The 22969-nt window shown below is 35.7% G+C and overlaps 1 protein-coding gene across 3 annotated transcripts in view; it reads left to right on the forward strand.

Moving 5' to 3' along the window:
- ARNTL2 (aryl hydrocarbon receptor nuclear translocator like 2) overlaps nt 1-22969 on the forward strand; it is a 95383-nt gene that overhangs the window by 18859 nt on the left and 53555 nt on the right. For all 3 annotated transcript variants that reach the window (XR_005021525.1, XM_036866267.1, XM_036866268.1), the window contains exon 2: nt 22466-22616. Coding sequence is in view for 2 of the 3 variants with exons in the window: in XM_036866267.1 (XP_036722162.1) it covers nt 22466-22616 (151 nt within the window). In the remaining variant the exon portion in view is untranslated. The remainder of the gene's footprint in view (nt 1-22465; nt 22617-22969) is intronic.

The raw sequence follows: 22969 nt of genomic DNA on the forward strand, positions 1-22969 counted from the left end.
TTGTATTTTTATAACTCTCCCACTTACACAAACATTCCAGCCACCTGCCTGTTCTTTCAGCTCCTTTTTGGTGTCTCCTGCTTTCCTACCAGCCTGTACTCTGTGATGCACTATTTTACTACAGTTGTCCCTTGAACAACAGCGGGGATTGTGGTGCCCTACCCTCCACGCAGTAAAAAATCCTTGTATAGCTTTACAGTCAGCTCTCTGTATCCATGGTTCCACATCCACAGATTCAACCAACTGCCGACTGTGTAGTACCCTAGTACGTATTTAGTGAAAGAAATCCTTGTATAAGTGGACCTGTGCAGTTCAAACGTGTATTGTTCAACAGTCAATTGTAGGATGTTGTAGGCATCACTTATTCATTTGTTCTTTTGACTTTCTGCATACTTCCCTGGCTAGTGACTGGCCTTGGGCAAGTAAAGCCACCTATTTTCTCTGCTTTGGTTCTCCAGCTTTTAGACATCTTGCTACGTTTGAAGTCAAGGCCAAGAGTATAAAATTTCCTCGTTCCAGCCTACTCAGGAGAGGTGGATCCTTCTGTGATGCTTTGATACTGTATCTGAGATATGTGGTGGTTGATCCTTAGGTGGGACCCTGATCCCCATGTGGAAGGGTCTTTGGCTTTCCCTGCTCATGCTTGGCAGCAAAGTCTTATTTTCCCAGCCATGCCAGAAAGGGTTCAGTGAACAGCTTCTGAGTACAATCTTCATTACAGAAATAAATAGGAACCCAGGTAAGAAGTGAGCCATTCAGGTTGGACAAAGGTGGAATGCATTAGGATAAAAGTAACTTATGATGGGAAGACTAGTTCCTAGAAGAGAGAACAAGTGTGCCCTCTGCCTTAGTGCTGATTGGCCAAGAAACAAAGGGGGCTGAAATGCAGTGCTAGGTAACTTCACTAGCTCCCTGCTACCTGGAAATCAAGCTCAGACTCCTCAGGAGGGCATCCAGGGCCCTCCACCAACTAACTCAGTCTATGTTTCCAGCTTGATTTCCTAATGTTTCACACTGTATGCAGCCATACGGATCTACTTGCTATTCCCTAATAGTTCATATATATTCTTTTTTCTTTCTGAGCTGTAGGTATGTCTTACAAAAGTAAGACATGACACTTGTAAAATTTTAGAACAATACAGAAAAGTAAGAAGGAAAAAAAGCTTTAATTGGCCACTCAGACAAAACACTTGGAAACATTTCACTGTGTTTCTTTCTAGATTTTTTTCCCCCTGAAAATACATTATCTTAGTTTCTTGATATTATGTAGTCTCTGTGTCTTTCATCCTGCTTTTTAAACTAAATGTTACATAAACATTTTCCATATTTATAAAACCCATAAACATTATTTTTTGTCAACAACAGAAATTTATTTCTCATGGTTCTGCAGGGTAGAAGTCTGAGATCAGGGATTCAGTGTGGTTGGGTTCTGGAGAGAGTGCTCTGATGGTGCAGCTGGCCAGCTTCTTGGTGTAGCCTCGTGTGGCAGAAAGACAGCCAGCTCTCTAGCCTCTTCTAATAAGGGCACTAATCCCATGCTTGAGGACTCCACTCTCAGGATCTAATTACCTCCCAAAGGCCCCACCTCCAAACATAATCACATTGGGGATTAGATTTTATATGAATTTTGTGGGACACATTCACTCATAACAGCATCCAAATGGGTGCTAAGAAATAATTAAAATTATGTCCTCTTATTTCTGCCTCACATTGCCTATTAACAAACCAAGTAGGGAGTGCCCATCACCTGAGAAGGAGAAGGCTCCTCAGAGCCCTGTGTGAGGTGGTGCAGCAGGAAAGGAGAGACGGGAGAGCAGCTTGCTGCTGAGATTCTCTGAGTGATGGCGATCAAAGCCTTCACTTTGGGAAGCCTGTCAAATAGCTGAAGCTGTGACTCTCCAACTTCACATATGATGATACATGTAACAAGTTTCCACTGAAGAGCTGTAAGGGTTGGAAAAAAAATGTTATGGAAAGGGGCCAGACAGACTCCCAGGTAGAAGGGCAGCGTGGGTATCAACCAAGAGTAAAGCACTTTCAATCTCTCTGGTCCACAGGTCAGGTTAAAATTCCAGACCCTCTGTGTGGAGAAAACAGCACCCTCCTACACTGTCGGTGGGAATGTAAGTTGGTGCAACCATTATGGAGAACAGTATGGAGGTTCCTCAGAAAACTAAAAACAGAATTACCGTATGATACAGCAATCCCACTCCTGGGGATATACCCAGGCAAAACTATAATTCAAAAAGATACATGCACCCCTCTGTTCGTAGCAGCACTGTTCACAATAGCCAAAACATGAACACAACCTAAATGTCCATTGACAGGTGAGTGGATAAAGAAGATGTGGTACATATATGCAATGGAATACTACTCAGCCATAAAAAAAGAACAAAATAATGCCATTTGCAGCAACATGGATGCAACTAGAGATTATCATACAAAGTTAAGTCAGAAAGAGAAAGGCAAATATATCACTTATATGTGGAATCTAAAATATGGCACAAATGAACACATCTACAAAACAGAAACAGACTCATAGAAAACAGACTTGTGGTTGCCAGGGAAGAGGAGGGGATGGAGAGGGATGGACTGGGAGTTTGGGGTTGGTGGATGCAAACTATTACATTTAGAATGGATAAAAAACAAGGTCCTAATGTATAGCACAGGGAACTATATACAATACCTGTGATAAACCATAATGGACAAGAATATTAAAAAAGAATGTCTCTGTGTACAACTGAGTCACTTTGCTGTACAGCAGAGATTGCCACAGCATTGTAAATCAACTATACGTCATTAAAAGTTTTTATATTTCAAAAAAAAAGGAAAATAGTGCATGTGAATTAAACATATATAAATAAGACCAAAATTAAAATAAAATAAAATTCCAGACCCTCTGCCTTTAGATTAAATAACAGGGCAAATACCAAGTAGAGCGTTCTTCAAATGCAGCAACTGGATGGTGCTACAAGAAAATAAGCACTTCCTAGAATATAACTTCTATCAGCCCCTGAAACTTCTTCCTCCAAGCCACACCCACTCGCCAAATGTGTTGGGACTTTTCAACAAACAGAAGAGGGAGGTACCAGTGATGCAGGCTGCTATCATAGGGAGAGACATTAAATGTCATTTTTTTGACATGTAAAAACAGGATGCTAATTTATTAGTGAATGCAAAGTGTCTCCATCATAAGACTTTGGGTGTCCACGTGGTTTCCTTCATTTTCTCCCTGTAGGTAGACCCACGTAGAAATCCTGCTTTTGAATCAAAGTTCAGATTCTTCTCCTCTTCCACGGTGACTGAGGCTGAGATGGTGGAATAACCAGGTTATCACAGGTGCAATTCTTCCAGAATAGGAAGGCATGCACTGGAGTCTGAAATTGAGTACCCTTCAAAAAGAGTAGGGGTGTTTGAAGTGTGAAGATTCTGTTGACAAGTCCTGTTGAAGAGAATGGATGGAAATTTGGAAAATTACCTAATTAGGCTCTTGTATCTCAACACCCACTATGAACCCCCATTTTGAGCAAGATATTCTGCTGGCTTCAGTTAAGACCAGTCTGGCTAAATATCTGCTTTTCTTCAGGGTTTGTTTGGCTGTTTGGATTGAAACTCAGGAAAGATGGTCATGGGGGACGCACTTGCCTGCCTTTTCCAAGTGTAGTAAGGATTCATGGATAAATAAATCTTGATGGACTTGCATGAAATATCAATGAATCCTTTTTTTTAATACATTTTTGAAATAAATTTATTTACTTATTTTTGGCTGCAATGGGTCTTCTTTGCTGTGCACGGGCTTTCTCTAGTTGCGGCGAGCAGGGGCTACTCTTCGTTGTGGTGTGCGGCTTCTCATTGCAGTGGCTTCTCTTGTTTCAGAGCTCAGGTTCTAGGCACGTGGGCTTCAGTAGTTGTGGCATGCAGGATCAGTAGTTGTGGCTCGTGGGCTCTAGAACACAGGCTCAGTAGTTGTGGTGCACGGGCTTCGTTGCTTCATGGAATGTGGGATCTTCTTGGACCAGGGATCGAACCTGTGTCTCCTGCATTGGCAGGTGGATTCTTAACCACTGTGCCACCAGGGAAGTCCAAAATATCAGTGAATCTAAACCTCATCCCTATTTTGAATTTTCTAGGGAAGCTGCATTTCTGGATGGTGCATGATGATTAGGTATCTGGTTTCTGGTCTGATAGGTGTTCTGTCAATTTAGTGTGCATTTAGTTTCATGTGTGAGAAGGTAAAATTTGTTTTGAAAAAGTCCAGTTTTACTGATCAGAGTCATATCAGCAGATGCATTTTCTAACACCTGACTTTGATATGTTTTCTGGATTCATTACCTAAACGTCATTTTTAATGATAGCATAGGATTATACTAAATGCATTTGTTTCACCTCCTGTTCATGGTGTTCTCTTAGTCTGAAATACCCATCCAAAAAATGCTTTCAAATGTTACTCCTTTCCCAAAACAGAATTAAGTGCCCTTCCCTCTGTGTTCTGGCAGCATAAACTCATAAACCTGTGCCTCCATCTAGGTCTAATTGCTTTCAGTATTTGATTTCTATGTCTGTGCACCTGCATATGCAAAAACATATATAAGATCATAAGCTTCTTAAGGGCAGGTACTAAATCTTAACCCTTTTAGACATATTGTCCACCTGGGTTAAACTCTTAATAAATATTGTGGAATAATACTGTGGTTTTAATCTCTGCTGAGCAAAAGCTTTTTAATAATTTGTATATATATAGCGAGTTGGTGTTTTTCTTGAATAGTGCCAACTAGTACTGCATTTTTATTATTGACTAAGCGTCTTACAGTAATTTGTCAGTGGTAAGAAACAGTATTTGGTTTCCATTGTAATGCATTAGCACAAACCTGTGAAACAACTACTGCTTGTTATTCCAGAAAGCTACTTCCGATTGCCAAATCTCATGCCACACAGTGCCTTTTTTTTTTCCAGCGGACAATCAGGTATGTTTTTCCTTTTGTGGAAGAAAAATGGTAAAAATGAGGTAATGGTAGGGAGTAGGCCTCCTTGTTTGTGAAGTAGGTACAGTGGGGATTTGCATATTCCTTATTCTGGGAATTTCATCATCCCAGCAGCCCAAATACATGAATCTGGAAATCCTGATTGTACACCTCTTTCAGATTCTCTTTTGAATGTCTGGGGGTAATGAAATGAAATGTGATTCATTCCTTCAGCAAACCCTAAACACCATATGTCAGGCCCTGTGCTAAGATTTGGAGCTAAAAAATGACATGGTTCTGAAAGCTTTCCAGTGATGGAGCTTACAGCCTAAATAGAGGATCTCATAAATCTTTCCCCTGCCTCTTCTTCTGTGGATTCCATGAGCTGAACACCATTTGGCATCCTGAAGAATAGGATCTTAATGAGAACAAAAAGCACCAGAAGCAATTAAATTTAAAGTGAAAGCATTTAGTACTGAGAAGGACACAGAAACCAATTCTGTGGTATTCTTGAAAAAAGTGCATAACCTGAATTTAGTCATGAGGGAATAACAGAAAAAGTTAAACTGGAAGACAGTCTGTACAATACCTGCCCAGTACCCTTCAAAAATCTCAAGGAAGATGAAAGAAAACCGGATGTTTAAAGAAAACTGAGGACAAATAATAGACACTTAAATGTATCATGTGATCCTGGATTGGATTCTGTACATTAGGGGGAAAATTGGCAAAATTTGAATAAGTTGTATAAATTAAATAATAATACTACATCAGTGTTAATATCCTGGTCTTGATAATTAGACTGGAGTTAAGTAAGACATTACCATTTGGGGAATCTGATTGAAGGGTATATGGGAATTCTTTGTATTATTTTTACAAGTCTGAAATTATTTCAAAATTAAAAGTTTAACTTTTTTTAATTAAAAAAAGATTCAAAGATATTTAACTCAGTTCCTCTTCTTGACTGACACCTTAAGCATCTGCAGTGGTTCATCAACAATGGACTCTTTTTGAATGAAAAGAAATGACAGTTTAAGAGGCCTCTGGGACAACATCAAGTGCACTAATATTCACATTATAGGGGTCCCAGAAGGAGAAGAGAGAGAAAGTGGCTGAGAACATATTTGAAGAAATAATAGCTGAAAACTTCCCTAACCTGGGAAAGGGAACAGTCACCCAAGTCCAGGAAGTACAGAGAGTCCCATACAGGATTAACCCAAAGAGGAACAAACCAAGACATATTGTAATTAAAATGAGAAAAATTAAAGATGAAGAGAGAATATTACAAACAGCAAGGGAAGAGCAACAGCATACAAGAGAACTCCCATAAGGCTTTCAGCTGACTTTTCAATAGAAACTCTGCAGACCATAAAGGAGTGGCATGATATATCTACAGTGATTAAAGGGAAAAACCTAAAACCAACAGTATTCTACCCAGCAAGTCTCTCATTCAGATCGGATGGAGAGATCGAAAGCTTTACAGACAAAAGCTAAGAGAGTTCAGCACCACCAAGCCAGCTTTACAAAAAATGTTGAAGGAACTTCTCTAAGTGAAAAAGAAAAGGCCACAACTAGAAACATGAAAATTATGAAATGAAAAAGCTCACCAGTAACATCAAACACACAGTAAAGGTAAGGAATCATCCACACACAAAGCTAGTAGGAAGGTTAAAAGACAAAAGTAGTAAAGCCATCTATATTCACAATAAGCAGCTAAGGGATACACAAAACAATTAGATGTAAAATGTGATATCAAAAACATTAATTATGAGGGGAGGAGAGTACAAATGCAGGGTTGTTAAAATACATTTTAATTAAGAGACCAGCAACTTAAAACAACCATAGATAGATAGATAGATAGATCAATAGCTATATAAAAACCTCATGGTAACCACAAATCAAAAATCTATAATAGATATACACACAAAAAAAGAAAAATGAATCCAAACATAACACTAAAGATAGTCATCATCACAAGAGAAGAGAACAAAAGAAGGGAAAAAAAGACCTACAAAACAACCCCAAAACAATTAACCAAATAGCAGTAAGAACATACATATCAATAATTACCTTAAATGTAAATGGATTATATGCTCCAATCAAAAGACATAGAGTGGCTAAATGAATACCAAAAAAGACCTGTATATATGCTGCCTACAAGAGACTCAATTTGATTCTAAAGACACACACAGACTGAGGGTGAGGGAATGGGGAAAGGTATTCTGTGCAAATGGAAATCAAAAGAAAGGTGGAGTGGCAATACTTATATCAGACAAAATAGACTTTAAAACAAAGATTGTTAAAAGAGACAAAGAAGGGCACTACATAATTATCAAGTGATCAATCAAGAAGAAGATATAACAGTTGTAAATATATATGCGCCTAACATAGGAGCACCTAAATATATAAGGCAAATATTAATGGACCTAAAAGGAGAAATTGGCAGTAACAATAATAGTAAGGGGCTTTAACACCCCACTTACATCAATGGACAGATCATCCAGATGGAAAATCAATAAGGAAACCCTGGCCTTAAATGACACATCAGACCAGATGGACTTAATTGTTATATATAGGGAGAGCATTGCATCTGAAAGCAGCAGAATACACATTCTTTTCAAGTGCACATGGAACATTCTCCAGGATAGATCACATGCTAGGCCACAAAACAAGCCTCAGTAAATTTAAGAAAATTGAAATCACATCAAGCATCTTTTCTGACCACAATGCTATGAGACTAGAAATCAACTAAAAGAAAAAAATTACAAAAACACAAACATTTGGAAGCTAAACAATATGTTACTAAACAACCAAGGGATCACTGAAGAAATCAAAGAGGAGACAAATGAAAACAAACACATGACAATCTAAAACCTAGGGGATGCAGCAAAAGTAGTTCTAAGAGGGAAGTTTATAGTGATACAAGCCTACCTCAGGAAAGGAGAAAAATGTTAAATAAACAACCTAACCTTACACGTAAAGCAACTAGAGAAAGAAGAACAAACAAAACCCAAAATTAATAGAAGGAAAGAAATCATAAAGATCAGAGCAGAAATACATGAAATAGGGACAAATACAGAAAAGATCAATGGAACTAAAAGCTGTTTCTTTGAAAAGATAACAAAATTGATAAACCTTTAACCAGATTCATCTAGAAAAAAAGGGGGAGGGCCCAAATCAACAAAATCAGAAATGAAAAAGGAGAAGTTACAACCGACACCACAGAAATACCAAGGATCATAAGAGACTGCTAAGAACAACTATATGTCAATAAAATGGACAACCTAGAAGAAATGGACAAATTCTTAGAAAGATACAAATCTCCCAAGACTGAACCAAAAGGAAATAGAAAATATGAACAGACCAATTACCAGTCCTGAAATTGAATCAGTAATTTTAAAACTCCCAACAAACAAAAGTCCAGGACCAGGTGGCTTCACAGGTGGATTCTACCAAACATTCAGAGAAGAGTTAACATCTATCCTTCTCAAACTATTCCAAAAAGTTGTAGAGGAAGGAACACTCTTGAACTTATTCTGTGAGGCCAGCATCACCCTGATACCAAAAGCGGACAAAGATATCACAAAAAAAGAAAATTGCAGGCCCATATCAACTGATGAACATAGATACAAAAATCCTCAACAAAATACTAGCAAACCGAATCCAACAATAGATTAAAAGAATCATACACAATGATCAAGTGGGATTTATCCCAGGGATGCAAGAATTTTTTTAATATTCACAAATCAATCAATGTGATATACCACATTAACAAATTGAAGAATTAAAAACTGTATGAACATATCAATAGATATAGAAAAAGCTTTTGACAAAATTCAACATCCATTTATGATAAAAAAAACCTCTCAGGAAAGTGGGCATAGAGAAAACATACCTCAACATAATAAAGGCCATATATGACAAACCCATAGCTAACATCATCCTCAGTGGTGAAAAGCTGAAAGCAGTTCCTGTAAGATCAGGAACAAGACAAGGATGCCCACTCTCACCACTTTTATTCAATATTGTACTGGAAGTCCTAGCTACAAAATCAGAGAAGGAAAAGAAAGAAAAGTCATCCAGATTGGAAAAGAAGAAGTAAAACTGTCACTCTTTGCAGATGACATCCTACTACACATAGAAAATCCTAAAGATGCCATCAGAAAACTACTAGAGCTCATCAATGAATTTGGTAAAGTTGCAGGATACAAAATTAATGTACAGAAATGTTGCATTTCTATACACTAACAATAAACTATTGGAGAAATTAAGGAAACAATCCCATTTATCATTGCATCAAAAAGAATAAAATACCTAGGAATAAACCTACCTAAGAGGTAAAAGATCTGTACTCAGAAAACTATAAGACACTGATGAAAGAAATTGAAGATGACACAAACAGAAAGCTATACCATGTTCTTGGATTGGAATAATTAATATTATTAAAATGACCATACTACCCAAGGCAGGCTGCATATTCAGTGTAATCCCTATCAAAATATCAATGGCATTTTTCACAGAACTAGAACAAATAATTTTAAAGTTTGTATGGAGACACAAAAGACTTCGAATAGCCAAAACACTCTTTAGAAAAGAGAACAGAGGTGGAGAAATCACACTCCCTGTCTTCAGACTATACTACAAAGCTACATTATTCAAAATAGTATGGCACTGGTACAAAAACAGACACATAGATCATTGGAACAGAAAAGAGAGCCCAGAAATAAACCCACACACTTATTGTAAATCTATGACAAAGGAGGAAAGAATATACAATGGAGAAAAGACAGTCTCTTCAATAAGTGGTACTGGGAAAACTGGACAGCTACTTGTAAAAGAATGAAATTTAAAAAAAAAAAAAAAAGAATGAAATTAGAACATTCTCTAACACCATATAAAAAAATAAACTCAAAATGGATTAAAGACCTAAGTGTAAGACTGGAAATCATAAAATTCCTATACGAGAACATAGGCAGAATACTCTTTGACATAAATTGTAGCAGTTTTTTTGGATCTGGCTCCGAAAGCAAAGAAAATAAAAGCAAAAATAAACAAGTGAGACCTAGTTAAACTTAAAGCTTTAGCCCAGCAAAGGAAACCATCAACAAAGCAAAAAGACAACCTACTGAATGGGAGAAGATATTTGCAAATGATATGACTGATAAGGGGTTAATATTCAACATATATAAATAGCTCGTACAACTCAACATTAAAAAAACAGACAACCTGATTTAAAAATGGGCAGAAGAACTGAATAGACATTTTTTCCAAAGAGGGCATGCAGATGGCCAACAGGCACATGAAAAGATGCTCAACATTGCTAATCATCTGAGAAATGCAAATCAAAACCACAATGAGATATCACCTTACACCTGTCAGAATGGCTATCATTAAAACTACCACAAGTAACAAGTGTTGCCAAGGATGTGGAGAAAAGGGAACCCTTGTACACTATTGGTGGGAATGTAAATTGGTGCAGCCACTGTGGAATATAGTATGGAGGTTTTGCAAAAAGCTAAAAATCGAACTATCATATGAACCAGCAATTCCACTCCTGGGTCTTTTTTTTTGTTTTTTTGGCCGTGCCACGCAGTTTATGGGATTTTAGTTCCCCAACCAGGGATTGAACCTGGGCCCTTGGCAGTGAAGAGCATGGATTCCTAACCACTGGACTGCCAGGGAATTCCCCACTCCTGGGTATTTATCTGGAAAAAAACAAAAAACACTAATTCAAAAAGATACATGCACCCCAGTGTTCATAGAAGCATTCTTTACAATTATCAAGATACGGAAGCAACCTAAAAGTCCATCAAGAGATGAATGGATAAAGAAGATATGATACACACACACACACACACACACACACACACACACACACACACACAATGGACTACTACTCAGCCATAAAAAAGAATGAAATTTTGCCATTTGCAGCAACATGGATGGACTTGGAGGGTATTATGCTAAGTGAAATAAGTCAGACAGAGAAAGACAAATATCATATGATATCACTTATGTGGAACAAAAAAAATAGAACAAACTAGTGAATATAACCAAAAAAAAAAAAAATGCAGACTCACAGATACAGAGAACAAACTAGTGGTTACCAGTAGGGAGAGGGGAGCGGGGGGAGGGGCACTATAGGAGTAGAGGATTTAGAGATACAAAGTATTATGTATAAAATAAGCTACAATGGTATATTGTACAACACAGGGAATATAGCCAATATTTTATAATAACTAGAAATGGAATATAACCTTTAAAAATTGTGAATCACTATATTGTACACCTGTAACTTATGTAATACTGTACATCAACTATACTTTTTTAAAAAAATTTATTTTTGGCTGCGTTGGGTCTTCATTCCTGCACACGGGCTTTTCTCTAGTTGCAGTGAGCAGGGGCTACTCTTCGTTGTGGTGTGCAGGCTTCTCATTGCGGTGGCTTCTCTTGTTGCAGAGCACAGGCTTTAGGTGCGTGGGCTTCAGTAGTTGCAGCACGCAGGCTCAGTAGTTGCAGCGCTTGGGCTCTAGGGCCTGCGGGCTTCAGTAGTTGTGGCGCCCGGGCTCAGTTGTTCCGCGGCACGTGGGATCTTCCCAGACCAGGGATTGAACCTGTGTCCTCTGCATTGGCAGGCGGATTCTTAACCACTGCACCACCAGGGAAGTCCCTCTATCAGCTACACTTCAATTTTAAAAAATTTTCCTTTGGAAAACAAAAAGTAAAACAAAACAAAAACACTGGACTCAAATTTCGCTGGACTAGTTACTTAGCATCATTAAACTTTTGGCTTTCAAACAGATTTCAAATACATTATTTGATTCCCAAAAGAAACCATGAGGTTTACAGGAAATTACTTCTGTGTTAAAGAAACAGGCTCAGATATGTTAAATGACTTGTCCAAAGGAAAAAAAAAACACCAGTTTATAGTGTGAAAGTGTCAAATCCTAGCCACTAGACCACCAGGTGCCTCAGCTTACAGTGTGTAGACCAGATTAAAAAGATTTTATGGGCATAGACTCTCAGAAGTTAAGAAGCAAAGGCCACTTCCATTTTTAAGGAAGTAATTTAAATGTTTACATTGAACAAATGGTTTTTAACAACAAAAATTATTCATGGAATAATTTAAATTTTATATAAATTTTAACATGCAGCACACTGGCAAGGAAATTAGGTAATGGGACAAAATTTTTTGTTTTTAAAGAAGTATATTTTTTCCATCCTGCCGTTGCACCTCTGTGAATCAAATGTGTGTGCACATGTATATGTATGTGTGTAAATATATTCTCTCAAGCATAATGTCAAATTTTAAAGTTGAACCGTTTTGTAACTATGGGCCTAAGCCACGTGGCTACTTGGTCTCCCCTGCTTATGGCTCCTAAGCAGCAGCTCATTTCCCACAATTTATTTCCATGCTTGAGGAGTTGATACTAAATACTTTAAAATATTGTTAGATTGATTACCATCACCAGGGAGATGCACGTAGAGTGGAGCGAGATTTACTGTGGATCTCATTTTAAATAAAACCACAAACTTCCTTTGTAAAAGATAATCACAATATCTTTTTTCAATCTAAATTCTGTGTTATTTTACCGAGTGATAAATAACACAAATTACTTTCGCCATTGAGAAGTGACCCAATTTGGCGAGGAAAGACAATACCAAAGTGTTAAATCATACCTCCAAAATGAGTTATATAAAAGCAGAGTTAAATTTCAGTTCTCAACACATGATCTCATCTTCTACATAGGTATATGTGGAGGCTGAAAGTAAAGTAAACTGGAAGGTTAAAAAGAAAGCTTTACTCTTTAAATTGTGAGTCACCTAACAAATAAAAATCCACTACATGAATTGTTTCCAACGAACAGATCCTTTCTTCCAGAACTATGTAATCCCATTAACCCATCTTTTCCTTTTGTTTACAGAAAGCCCTGTTTTGAATACACTTCTACTAACATAGCCTCATGATGGAACATAGCTAATTATGGGGCAATACTCCCCCACCCATTAAGGAATATAAAAATAAGCCCCTTAGGTGACTCAGATTTTGATTTCGTGAAAAGAAGTATATTATTCTGCCTGCCTAAAGATAGTCCATTTCTTATTTTCAAGGTTAATAAGAAAGTAGGATTGAAATGTGGAGGTCGTGCCTTCTAGAATGAGAGGCAAAAAGGGATCTTCATTTTATTTCTGTTTTGAACTTATGTGAGGGAAAGAGTGTGCCTGCTTGAGTCTGTGTTGGGGGGTGGGAGGGAAATGGGAGGGGTCTAATATTACATAGTGAATTTTTCCTATTGATTTGCTATTTAATCTAATGAATTTCCCCACATTTTTCTCTGGAGACAGATGGCGTTCTGCCATTCAAAATCCATTAGAACGAAGTCTAGGGGCTGAAACCGTAATTAATCTCATGTGGTATCTGATGGTCCCAAATTGGTCCCATGAAGAGAGTCCAGGCCTAAAAGTCTTGGGATATAGTAAATTAGAAACTTCATTCCCAACGATCAGTGGTAAAATTATTCTACTCACTTCTTTATGGTGAGATCCATTATACCTACAGAGGACTGTAAAAATTACGTATGTAGTTTAAAGGATGAAAACAAAACAATTCTCTGTCAACCCACACCTAGGTTAAGAAGTGGAACATGAATTCCTTAGAAGTACCTGTTTGGAGGGCAGACAGCAGAAGCAAGAGGAACTACAATCCTGCAGCCTGTGGAACAAAAACCACATTCACAGAAAGATAGACAAGATGAAAAGGCAGAGGGCTATGTACCAGATGAAGGAACAAGATAAAACCCCAGAAAAACAACTAAATGAAGTGGAGATAGGCAACCTTCCAGAAAAAGAATTCAGAATAATGATAGTGAAGATGATCCAGGACCTCGGAAAAACAATGGAGGCAAAGATCGAGAAGATGCAAGAAATGTTTAACAAAGACCTAGAAGAATTAAAGTACAAATAAACAGAGATGAACAATACAATAATTAAAATGAAAACTACACTGGAAGGAATCAATAGCAGAATAACTGAGGCAGAAGAACAGACAAGTGACCTGGAAGACAGAATGGTGGAATTCACTGCTGCAGAACAGAATAAAGAAAAAAGAATGAAAAGAAATGAAGACAGCCTGAGACCTCTGGGACAACATTAAACACAACAACATTCGCATTATAGGGGTCCCAGAAGGAGACGAGAGAGAGAAAGGACCCAAGAAAGTATTTGAAGAGATTATAGTCGAAAACTTCCCTAACATGGAAAAGGAAATAGCCACCCAAGTCCAGGAAGTGCAGAGAGTCCCATACAGGATAAACCCAAGGAGAAACATGCTGAGACACATAGTAATCAAATTGGCAAAAATTAAAGACAAAGAAAAATTATTGAAAGCAGCAAGGGAAAAACAACAAATAACATACAAGGGAACTCCCATAAGGTTAACAGCTGATTTCTCAGCAGAAACTCTACAGGCCAGAAGGGAGTGGCATGATATACTTAAAGTGATGAAAGGGAAGAACCTACAACCAGGATTACTCTACCTGCAAGAATCTCATTCAGATTCGATGGAGAAATCAAAAGCTTTACAGACAAGCAAAAGCTAAGAGAATTCAGCACCACCAAACCAGCTCTACAACAAATGCTAAGGAACTTCTCTAAGTGGGAAACACAAGAGAAGAAAAGGACCTACAAAAACAAAGCCAAAGCAATTAAGAAAATGGTCATAGGAACATACATATCAATAATTACCTTAAACGTGAATGGATTAAATGCTCCAATCAAAAGACAAAGGCTTGCTGAATGGATACAAAAACAAGAACCATATATATGCTGTCTACAAGAGACCCACTTCAGATCTAGGGACACATACAGACTGAAAGTGAGGGGATGGAAAAAGATATTCCATGCAAATGGAAATCAAAAGAAAGCTGGAGTAGCAATACTCATATCAGATAAAATAGACTTTAAAATAAAGAATGCTATAAGAGACAAGGAAGGACACTACATAATGATCAAGGGATCAATCCAAGAAGAAGATATAACAATTATAAATATATATGCACCCAACATAGGAGCACCTCAATACATAAGGCAACTGCTAACAGCTATAAAACAGGAAATTGACAGTAACACAATAATAGTGGGGGACTTTAACACCTCACTTACACCAATGGACAGATCATCCAAAATGAAAATAAATAAGGAAACAGAAGCTTTAAATGACACAATAGACCAGATAGATTTAATTGATATTTATAGGACATTCCATCCAAAAACAGCAGATTACACTTCCTTCTCAAGTGCGCACAGAACATTCTCCAGGATAGATCACATCTTGGGTCACAAATCAAGCCTCAGTAAATTTAAGAAAATTGAAATCATATCAAGCATCTTTTCTGACCACAACGCTATGAGATTAGAAATGAATTACAGGGAAAAAAACGTAAAAAACACAAACACATGGAGGCTAAACTATGTTACTAAATAACCAAGAGATCACTGAAGAAATCAAAGAGGAAATCAAAAAATACATAGAGACAAATGACAATGAAAACACAATGATCCAAAACCTATCAGATGCATCAAAAACAGTTCTAAGAGGGAAGTTTATAGCTATACAAGCCTACCTCAAGAAACAAGAAAAATCTGAAATAAACAATCTAATCTTACACCTAAAGGAACTAGGGAAAGAAGAACAAACGAAACCCAAAGTTAGCAGAAGGAAAGAAATCATAAAGATCAGAGCAGAAATAAATGAAATAGAAGCAAAGATCAATAAAACTAAAAGGTGGTTGTTTGAGAAGATAAACAAAATTGATAAACCATTAGCCAGACTTGTCAAGAAAAATAGGGAGGGGACTCAAATCAATAAAATTAGAGATGTAAGAGAAGAAGTTACAACAGACACCGCAGAAATACAAAGCATCCTAAGAGACTACTACAAGCAACTCTATGCCAATAAAATGGACAACCTGGAAGAAATGGACAAATTCTTAGAAAGGTATAACCTTCCAAGACTGAACCAGGAAGAAATAGAAAATATGAACAGAGCAATCACAAGTAATGAAATTGAAACTGTGATTAAAAATCTTCCAACAAACAAAAGTCCAGGACCAGATGGCTTCACAGGTGAATTCTATCAAACATTTAGAGAAGAGCTAACACCCATCCTTCTCAAACTCTTCCAAAAAATTACAGAGGAAGGAACACTCCCGAACTCATTCTATGGGGCCACCATCACCCTGATACCAAAACCAGACAAAGACACTACAAAAAAAAAGAAAATTACAGACCAATATCATTGATGAATATACATGCAAAAATCCTCAACAAAAGACTAGCAAACAGAATCCAACAACACATTAAAAGGATCATACACCATGATCAAGTGGGATTTATCCAAGGGATGCAACGATTCTTCAATATACACAAATCAATCAATGTGATACACCATATTAACAAATTGAAGAATAAAAACCATATGATCATCTCAGTAGATGCAGAAAAAGCTTTTGACAAAATTCAACACCCATTTATGATAAAAACTCTCCAGAAAGTGGGCATAGAGGGAACCTACCTCAACAGAATAAAGGCAAAAAAAAAAAAAAAAAGAAGTACCTGTATATCCCTCACTGATTACACCCCCCTTTCTTCTCCCAAAGAGAATTCTAACTTTTGTGTTAGCTGTTCCCTTTCTTTTCTATATAGTGAGGTAACCTATGTAGATATCAGTAAAAACATATTAGTTAGTTTTACCTGCTTTTTTTAAAAAACATGCTACTTGTTATAAAGCAGAAACTAACACACCATTGTAAAGCAATTATACTCCAATAAAGATGTTTAAAAAATAAATAAATAAAATATAGTTAAAAAAACAAAAAAAAAACATGCTACTGTTTTGGCTGTGACTTTTTTTTTTACCTGGCATTATTATTTTGAGATTCATCCATGCTGAGTATATCAGTACTTTATTCATTTTTACTATTCTTGATATTCCATTTAATGACTAAACAATTTATCCATCTGTTGATGGAAATTATAGTTTCCAGTTCTCATTATTTTTTGTTGTTCAACAGCAAGCAATGCTGTGAATGTATTTCTTGTACATATCTCTTAAGATATATTAAAAGTTTCTCCATATACTTAGAAGTGAAATGCTAAACCATATTATTTGCATGTGTTCTACTTTATTAAGTAATGCAAAAAAGGTTTCCAAAGTGTTGTAGCAATGTACTTTCCCACCAACAGAGCATGAGTGTTCCATTTCTCTTTCCATTGCTCTGTTTTTTCACTTACACTTGGTATCATCAAACTTTTCATTTGTAGCCATTAGATAGGTATATAGTCTATCACTATAGTTTACTTTGGATTTTCCTGATTACTAATGAGATTGAGTATCTTTTCATTTTTGTTTTGACAATTGGAATTTCTTTTATGAAGTGCCCATTAAAGTCTTTTGTCCAGTTTTCTGCTGGGTTTTTGTGTTGGTCTTTTTCTTAATGATGCAAAGGCATTTTTTATACAGTCTACATGGTAACACTTTATTGTTTATGTGTGTAACAAACATCTTCTCCCAGTCTGTGACTTGCGGTTTTATTCTCTTTATAGTGTCTTTTGATCAACGTTAACTTAATTTTAAGAAGATTGAATTGATCAGTCTTTTCCTTTATTGTTTTTAGTTTTTGTTTTGGGAATTCTTTCTATGCCAATAACAAAGATATTCTTTCTCCTTCAGAGTATTCTCTGTTAATTTTGGCCTTTTACATTTAGGTCTTCAATCCAGTTGAATTGAATGTTTATATTTGGTTTGGTTTTTATATTTGGCATATGGTAGTAGGGGATCTGGTTTTATTCTTTTCCATAGAGAAAATCAGTTGGCCCAGGACTGTTTATTAAAAAGCTGGTCTCCTCACATTGATCTGAAAATTCCATCTCTGACATTTAGCAGATATCCATATTTACATGTCTGGGCTCTCCGTTCTTTTCCTTTGGTCTATCTCCGCACCAATACCACACTGTCTTAATTGCCATTGCTTTATAATGTCTTGATATATGAGAGGTCCAGTTCTCCCACATTTCCCTTGGCTGTTCATAACTCATGGCACTTTCATATGCATTTTATATTCAGCTTGTGAAGTCCCACCAAAAAAAAGAGAATATTTTGAGAGGAATTACACATCTATTTTAGGAGAATTGACATCTTTGATATTGAGACCTCCAGTCCATAAGCATGGTGCATGTTTCCATTTATTTGAATCTTTTTCAATATTTTAAATAAATTTTTATAATTTTCTCCAGAAAGACCTTGTATACTTTTATTAGGTTATACATTTATTCTAAATACATTTATTCTTTAGGTACTCTATATTTTTTGAAGTTATTATAAATTATGTTTTTTAAAATATCATTTTCTCTGGGCTTTCTATCCTGTTCCATTGATCTATACCTTATCTTTGATAAAGGAGGGAAGCATATACAATGGAGAAAAGACAGCCTCTTCAATAAGTGGTACTGGGAAAACTGGACAGGTACATGTAAAAGTATGAAATTAGAACACTCCCTAACACCATACACAAAAATAAACTCAAAATGGATTAAAGACCTAAATGTAAGGCCAGACACTGTCAAACTCTTAGAGGAAAACATAGGCAGAACACTCTGACATAAATCACAGCAAGATCCTTTTTGACCCGGCTCCTAGAGAAATGGAAATAAAAACAAAAATAAACAAATGGGACCTAATGAAACTTAAAAGCTTTTGCACAGCAAAGGAAACCATAAACAAGACCAAAAGACAACCCTCAGAATGGGAGAAAATATTTGCAAATGAAGAAACTGACAAAGGATTAATCTCCAAAATTTACAAGCAGCTCATGCAGCTCAATAACAAAAAAACAAACAACCCAATCCAAAAATGGGCAGAAGACCTAAATAGACATTTCTCCAAAGAAGATATACAGATTGCCAACAAACACATGAAAGAATGCTCAACATCATTAATCATTAGAGAAATGCAAATCAAAACTACAATGAGATATCATCTCACACCAGTCAGAATGGCCATCATCAAAAAAATCTAGAAGCAATAAATGCTGGAGAGGGTGTGGAGAAAAGGGAACCCTCTTGCACTGTTGGTGGGAATGTAAATTGATACAGCCACTATGGAGAACGGTATGGAGGTTCCTTAAAAAACTACAAATAGAACTACCATACGACCCAGCAATCCTACTACTGGGCATATACCCTGAGAAAACCATAATTCAAAAAGAGTCATGTACCAAAATGTTCATTGCAGCTCTATTTACAATAGCCAGGACATGGAAGCAACCTAAGTGTCCATCATTGGATGAATGGATAAAGAAGATGTGGCACATATATACAATGGAATATTACTCAGCCATAAAAAGAAATGAAATGGAGGTATTTGTAATGAGGTGGATGGAGTTAGAGTCTGTCATACAGAGTGAAGTAAGTCAGAAAAAGAAAAACAAATACAGTATGCTACCACATATATATGGAATCTAAGGGGAAAAAAAAAAGGTCATGAAGAACCTAGTGGTAAGACGGGAATAAAGACACAGACCTACTAGAGAATGGACTTGAGGATATGGGGAGGGGGAAGGGTAAGCTGTGACAAAGTGAGAGAGTGGCATGGACATATATACACTACCAAACGTAAAATACATAGCTAGTGGGAAGCAACCACATAGCACAGGGAGATCAGCTCGGTGCTTTGTGACCACCTAGAGAGGTGGGATAGGGAGGGTGGGAGGGAGGGAGATGCAAGAGGGGAAGAGATATGGGAACATATGTATATGTATAACTGATTCACTTTGTTATAAAGCAGAAACTAACACACCATTGTAAAGCAATTATACTGCAATAAAGATGTTAAAAAATAAATAAATAAAATAAAATATTTTCTTATAGTTTGTTACTGGTGATTAGAAAAGCAGTTGATTTTTATATATTGACTTTACAAACAGCCAACCTTGATACACTCCCTAGTTTTAATAATTTATACGTTGATTATTTTGTGTTTTTTTGTATTCTCAGTTATGTCATTTCCCAATGATGACAATTTTTTTTTCTTCCTTTCCAATTCTTATACTTCATGTATTGTTTTCTTGCCTTATTCTACTAGCAGGTCTTCTAATACAGTGTTGAAAGGGGTACTGATAAAAGATCTTCTTGTTTCTGATTGTAAAAAGAATTCTTTCAGTGTTTCTTCGTTAATATTTCTGAATCTATTAGGATAATCATATTTTTCCACTAAGCTGCTATTGTGGTAAATTATATTCATTAATTTACTAATATTAAACCAGTCATGTTCCTGGGGTAAAGCTATCTTGGTCATGATGGGTTATTTTCTTTATACATTTCTGAATTTTGTTTGCTAATATTTTGTTAAGATTTTTGTATCTTTGTTCATGAATGAGATGGGCCTATAGTTATCTTTTCTTGTATTGCCATTGTTGAATTTTAATATCAAATTTCTGTAAGCCTCATAAAAAGTTGAATTTACTATATATTGGGATAGTATGTGTAAGAAAGAATATAGGAATATGCAGGTTTTTATTTCTCTTTGCTTTATTTTCTGTCAGTTAAAATTCTCTAGGGACAAATACATGATATCATTTATATGTAGAATCTTAAAAGTAATACAAATAAATTTATTTACAAAACAGACTCACAGACAGAAAACAAACTTATAGTTACCAAAGACAAAGTGAGAGGAGGGATAAATTAGGAGTATGGGATTAACAGATACTCACTTCTATATATAAAATAGATAAACAACAAGGATTTACTGTATAGCAGAGGGAACTATATTCAATATCTTGTAATAACCTCTAATGGAGAAGAACCTGAAAAAGTACATATATATATGTACAATCGAATCGCTTTGCTGTACATCTGAAACTAACACAATATTGTGAATTGACTATACCTCAATAAAAAAAAATTCCCTACGAATTTTTCCATTTCATCTATATTTTCAAATTTTTAGAATAATGTTTTTCTAAATTCATGAGAATTTATCTTTTATATCTCTAGAGCATCTAAAATTATGATCCCATCTTCATTCCTATCTTTATTCATTTATTCCCTCTTTCCTTTTTTTGGAAAAATCTTGCCATAAGGTTATTAGAGTTTCCAATGTTTTGGAAGAACCTATGTTTAGCTTTTTTGATCTGTACTAATTTGTATTCTATTTCATTATTTCTGGTATTATTTTAATGATTTCCTTTCTCCTAATTCTTTAGATTTATTTTAGTCATCTTTTCCTAATTTCATAAAATAAATTATTAGCTCATTAAATTTCAGTCTTTTTATGGTGTCTAGCATAATTACATTGTAGTCAGAAAATGTTTCATGTATAATATCAATCTTTTTGGTCCAGTATAAATGCCCCACTGGTACCTCAAAACAAACAACACTGGATTTTGAAGCTGCTAGGTATAGTGGTCTATATATGTCTATCATATCAAGCTTGTCTGTTGTGTGAATCAGATTTCTTATGTCATTATTTTTGAATGCTCACTCTATCAGTTACTGCTAGAGATGTGTTAAAAAGCTCCCACTCTTACTGTAAGATGTATTGCATTCTCCTTGTAAATATTGCTTATATATTTCAGTCTATAAGGTGCAAATGAGTTTAAACTTGTTAGGTCAATTTTAATATGAGAAATATATTCAGAGAGGCCTATATTTAGACTATAAGTTATTTTTAGTTCAGTGATTCTGAGTTTTACATTTTATAAAACATTTAGTAAACTACAGTTTAGACCAAAAGGATTTTACTATCATATTTAGCAATTCAGGGTTAAAAATATTCATGTCCCTTAACCTTGTTAACTCATTTCTGAGATGCTATCCCCCCCCAAAAAAAAAATAACTAGGAGATGAAAAGAAATAACCGGTAGATAAAAAGTTTTATACACATAGATAAAAGCACCATACATATTTATGATAGTGAAAAAAAACCAAATATACATTCCAACGATAGAAGAGTGGTTAAGTAGCTATGACACAGCTACACGATGGTATATTATGCAGCCATTAGAATCATTTATAAAGAATTTGTAATAACACTGTAAAGTTATTATCACAATGATATGCAAATAATGCAGAGTATACACTATGACTTCAATTACTATAATAACAACTGTAGAAAAATTCTACAAGGAAGTAATTCTAAGTAGTAATATTAGTTGGTGAGATTTGGTTTTCCCCCTTCCTTTCTACTTTTTTGTGTTTTCCATATTTCCTACAATATCCATATTTTTTTTTCCAATTAGGGAAAATAAACTTAAAAATATAGACTAACAATACATTTCTAACTAATATTTGGGTGTACATGATTAGTCTTTCATTCTATGTTATGTTGCTGTTTAGTTGACATTTTAAAATATCAAAGTAAAAAGCCATTTAAAATGTGGGATATGGATATGTATAAAGTAAAAGTCAGTGTTTCAAACAGATGCCTTATTGTGCTTTATGTCTCATAGGTAAAGTGTTGATCGAAGGGAACCAGTGCATTGCTTCCATGGTTTCCAGTCATCTGAGCCCATGGACAAAACCAGCAACTATTGGATCCTTCAGCCCACATGTGACAGAGTTTCCAAGAAAACGAAAAGGGAGTGATTCAGACCCATCCCAGTAAGTGAATTTGTTCCTCTAACGCCAAGAAATCTTCGACTCCAGGGAAAAAAGAAAAATATTACTTTATTTTTCTTTTAAAAACAAATTAAAACCTTTAGTTTCTTTTTATTTATTTAGTTTTTTAATTGAAGTTTGGTTGATTTACAATGTTGTTAGTTTCTGGTGCACAGCAAAGTGATTCAGTTATATATATACATACATATTCTTTTTCATATTCTTTTCTATTATGGTTTATTACAGGATATTGAATATAGTTCCCTGTGCTCTACCATAGGACCTTGTTGTTTATCCATTCTATATGTAATAGTTTGCATCTGCTAGTCCCAAACTCCCAATCCAACCCTCCCCTT

This window comes from Balaenoptera musculus, chromosome 10 (genome assembly GCF_009873245.2).
Source record: "Balaenoptera musculus isolate JJ_BM4_2016_0621 chromosome 10, mBalMus1.pri.v3, whole genome shotgun sequence".
Lineage (NCBI taxonomy): Eukaryota > Metazoa > Chordata > Mammalia > Artiodactyla > Balaenopteridae > Balaenoptera > Balaenoptera musculus.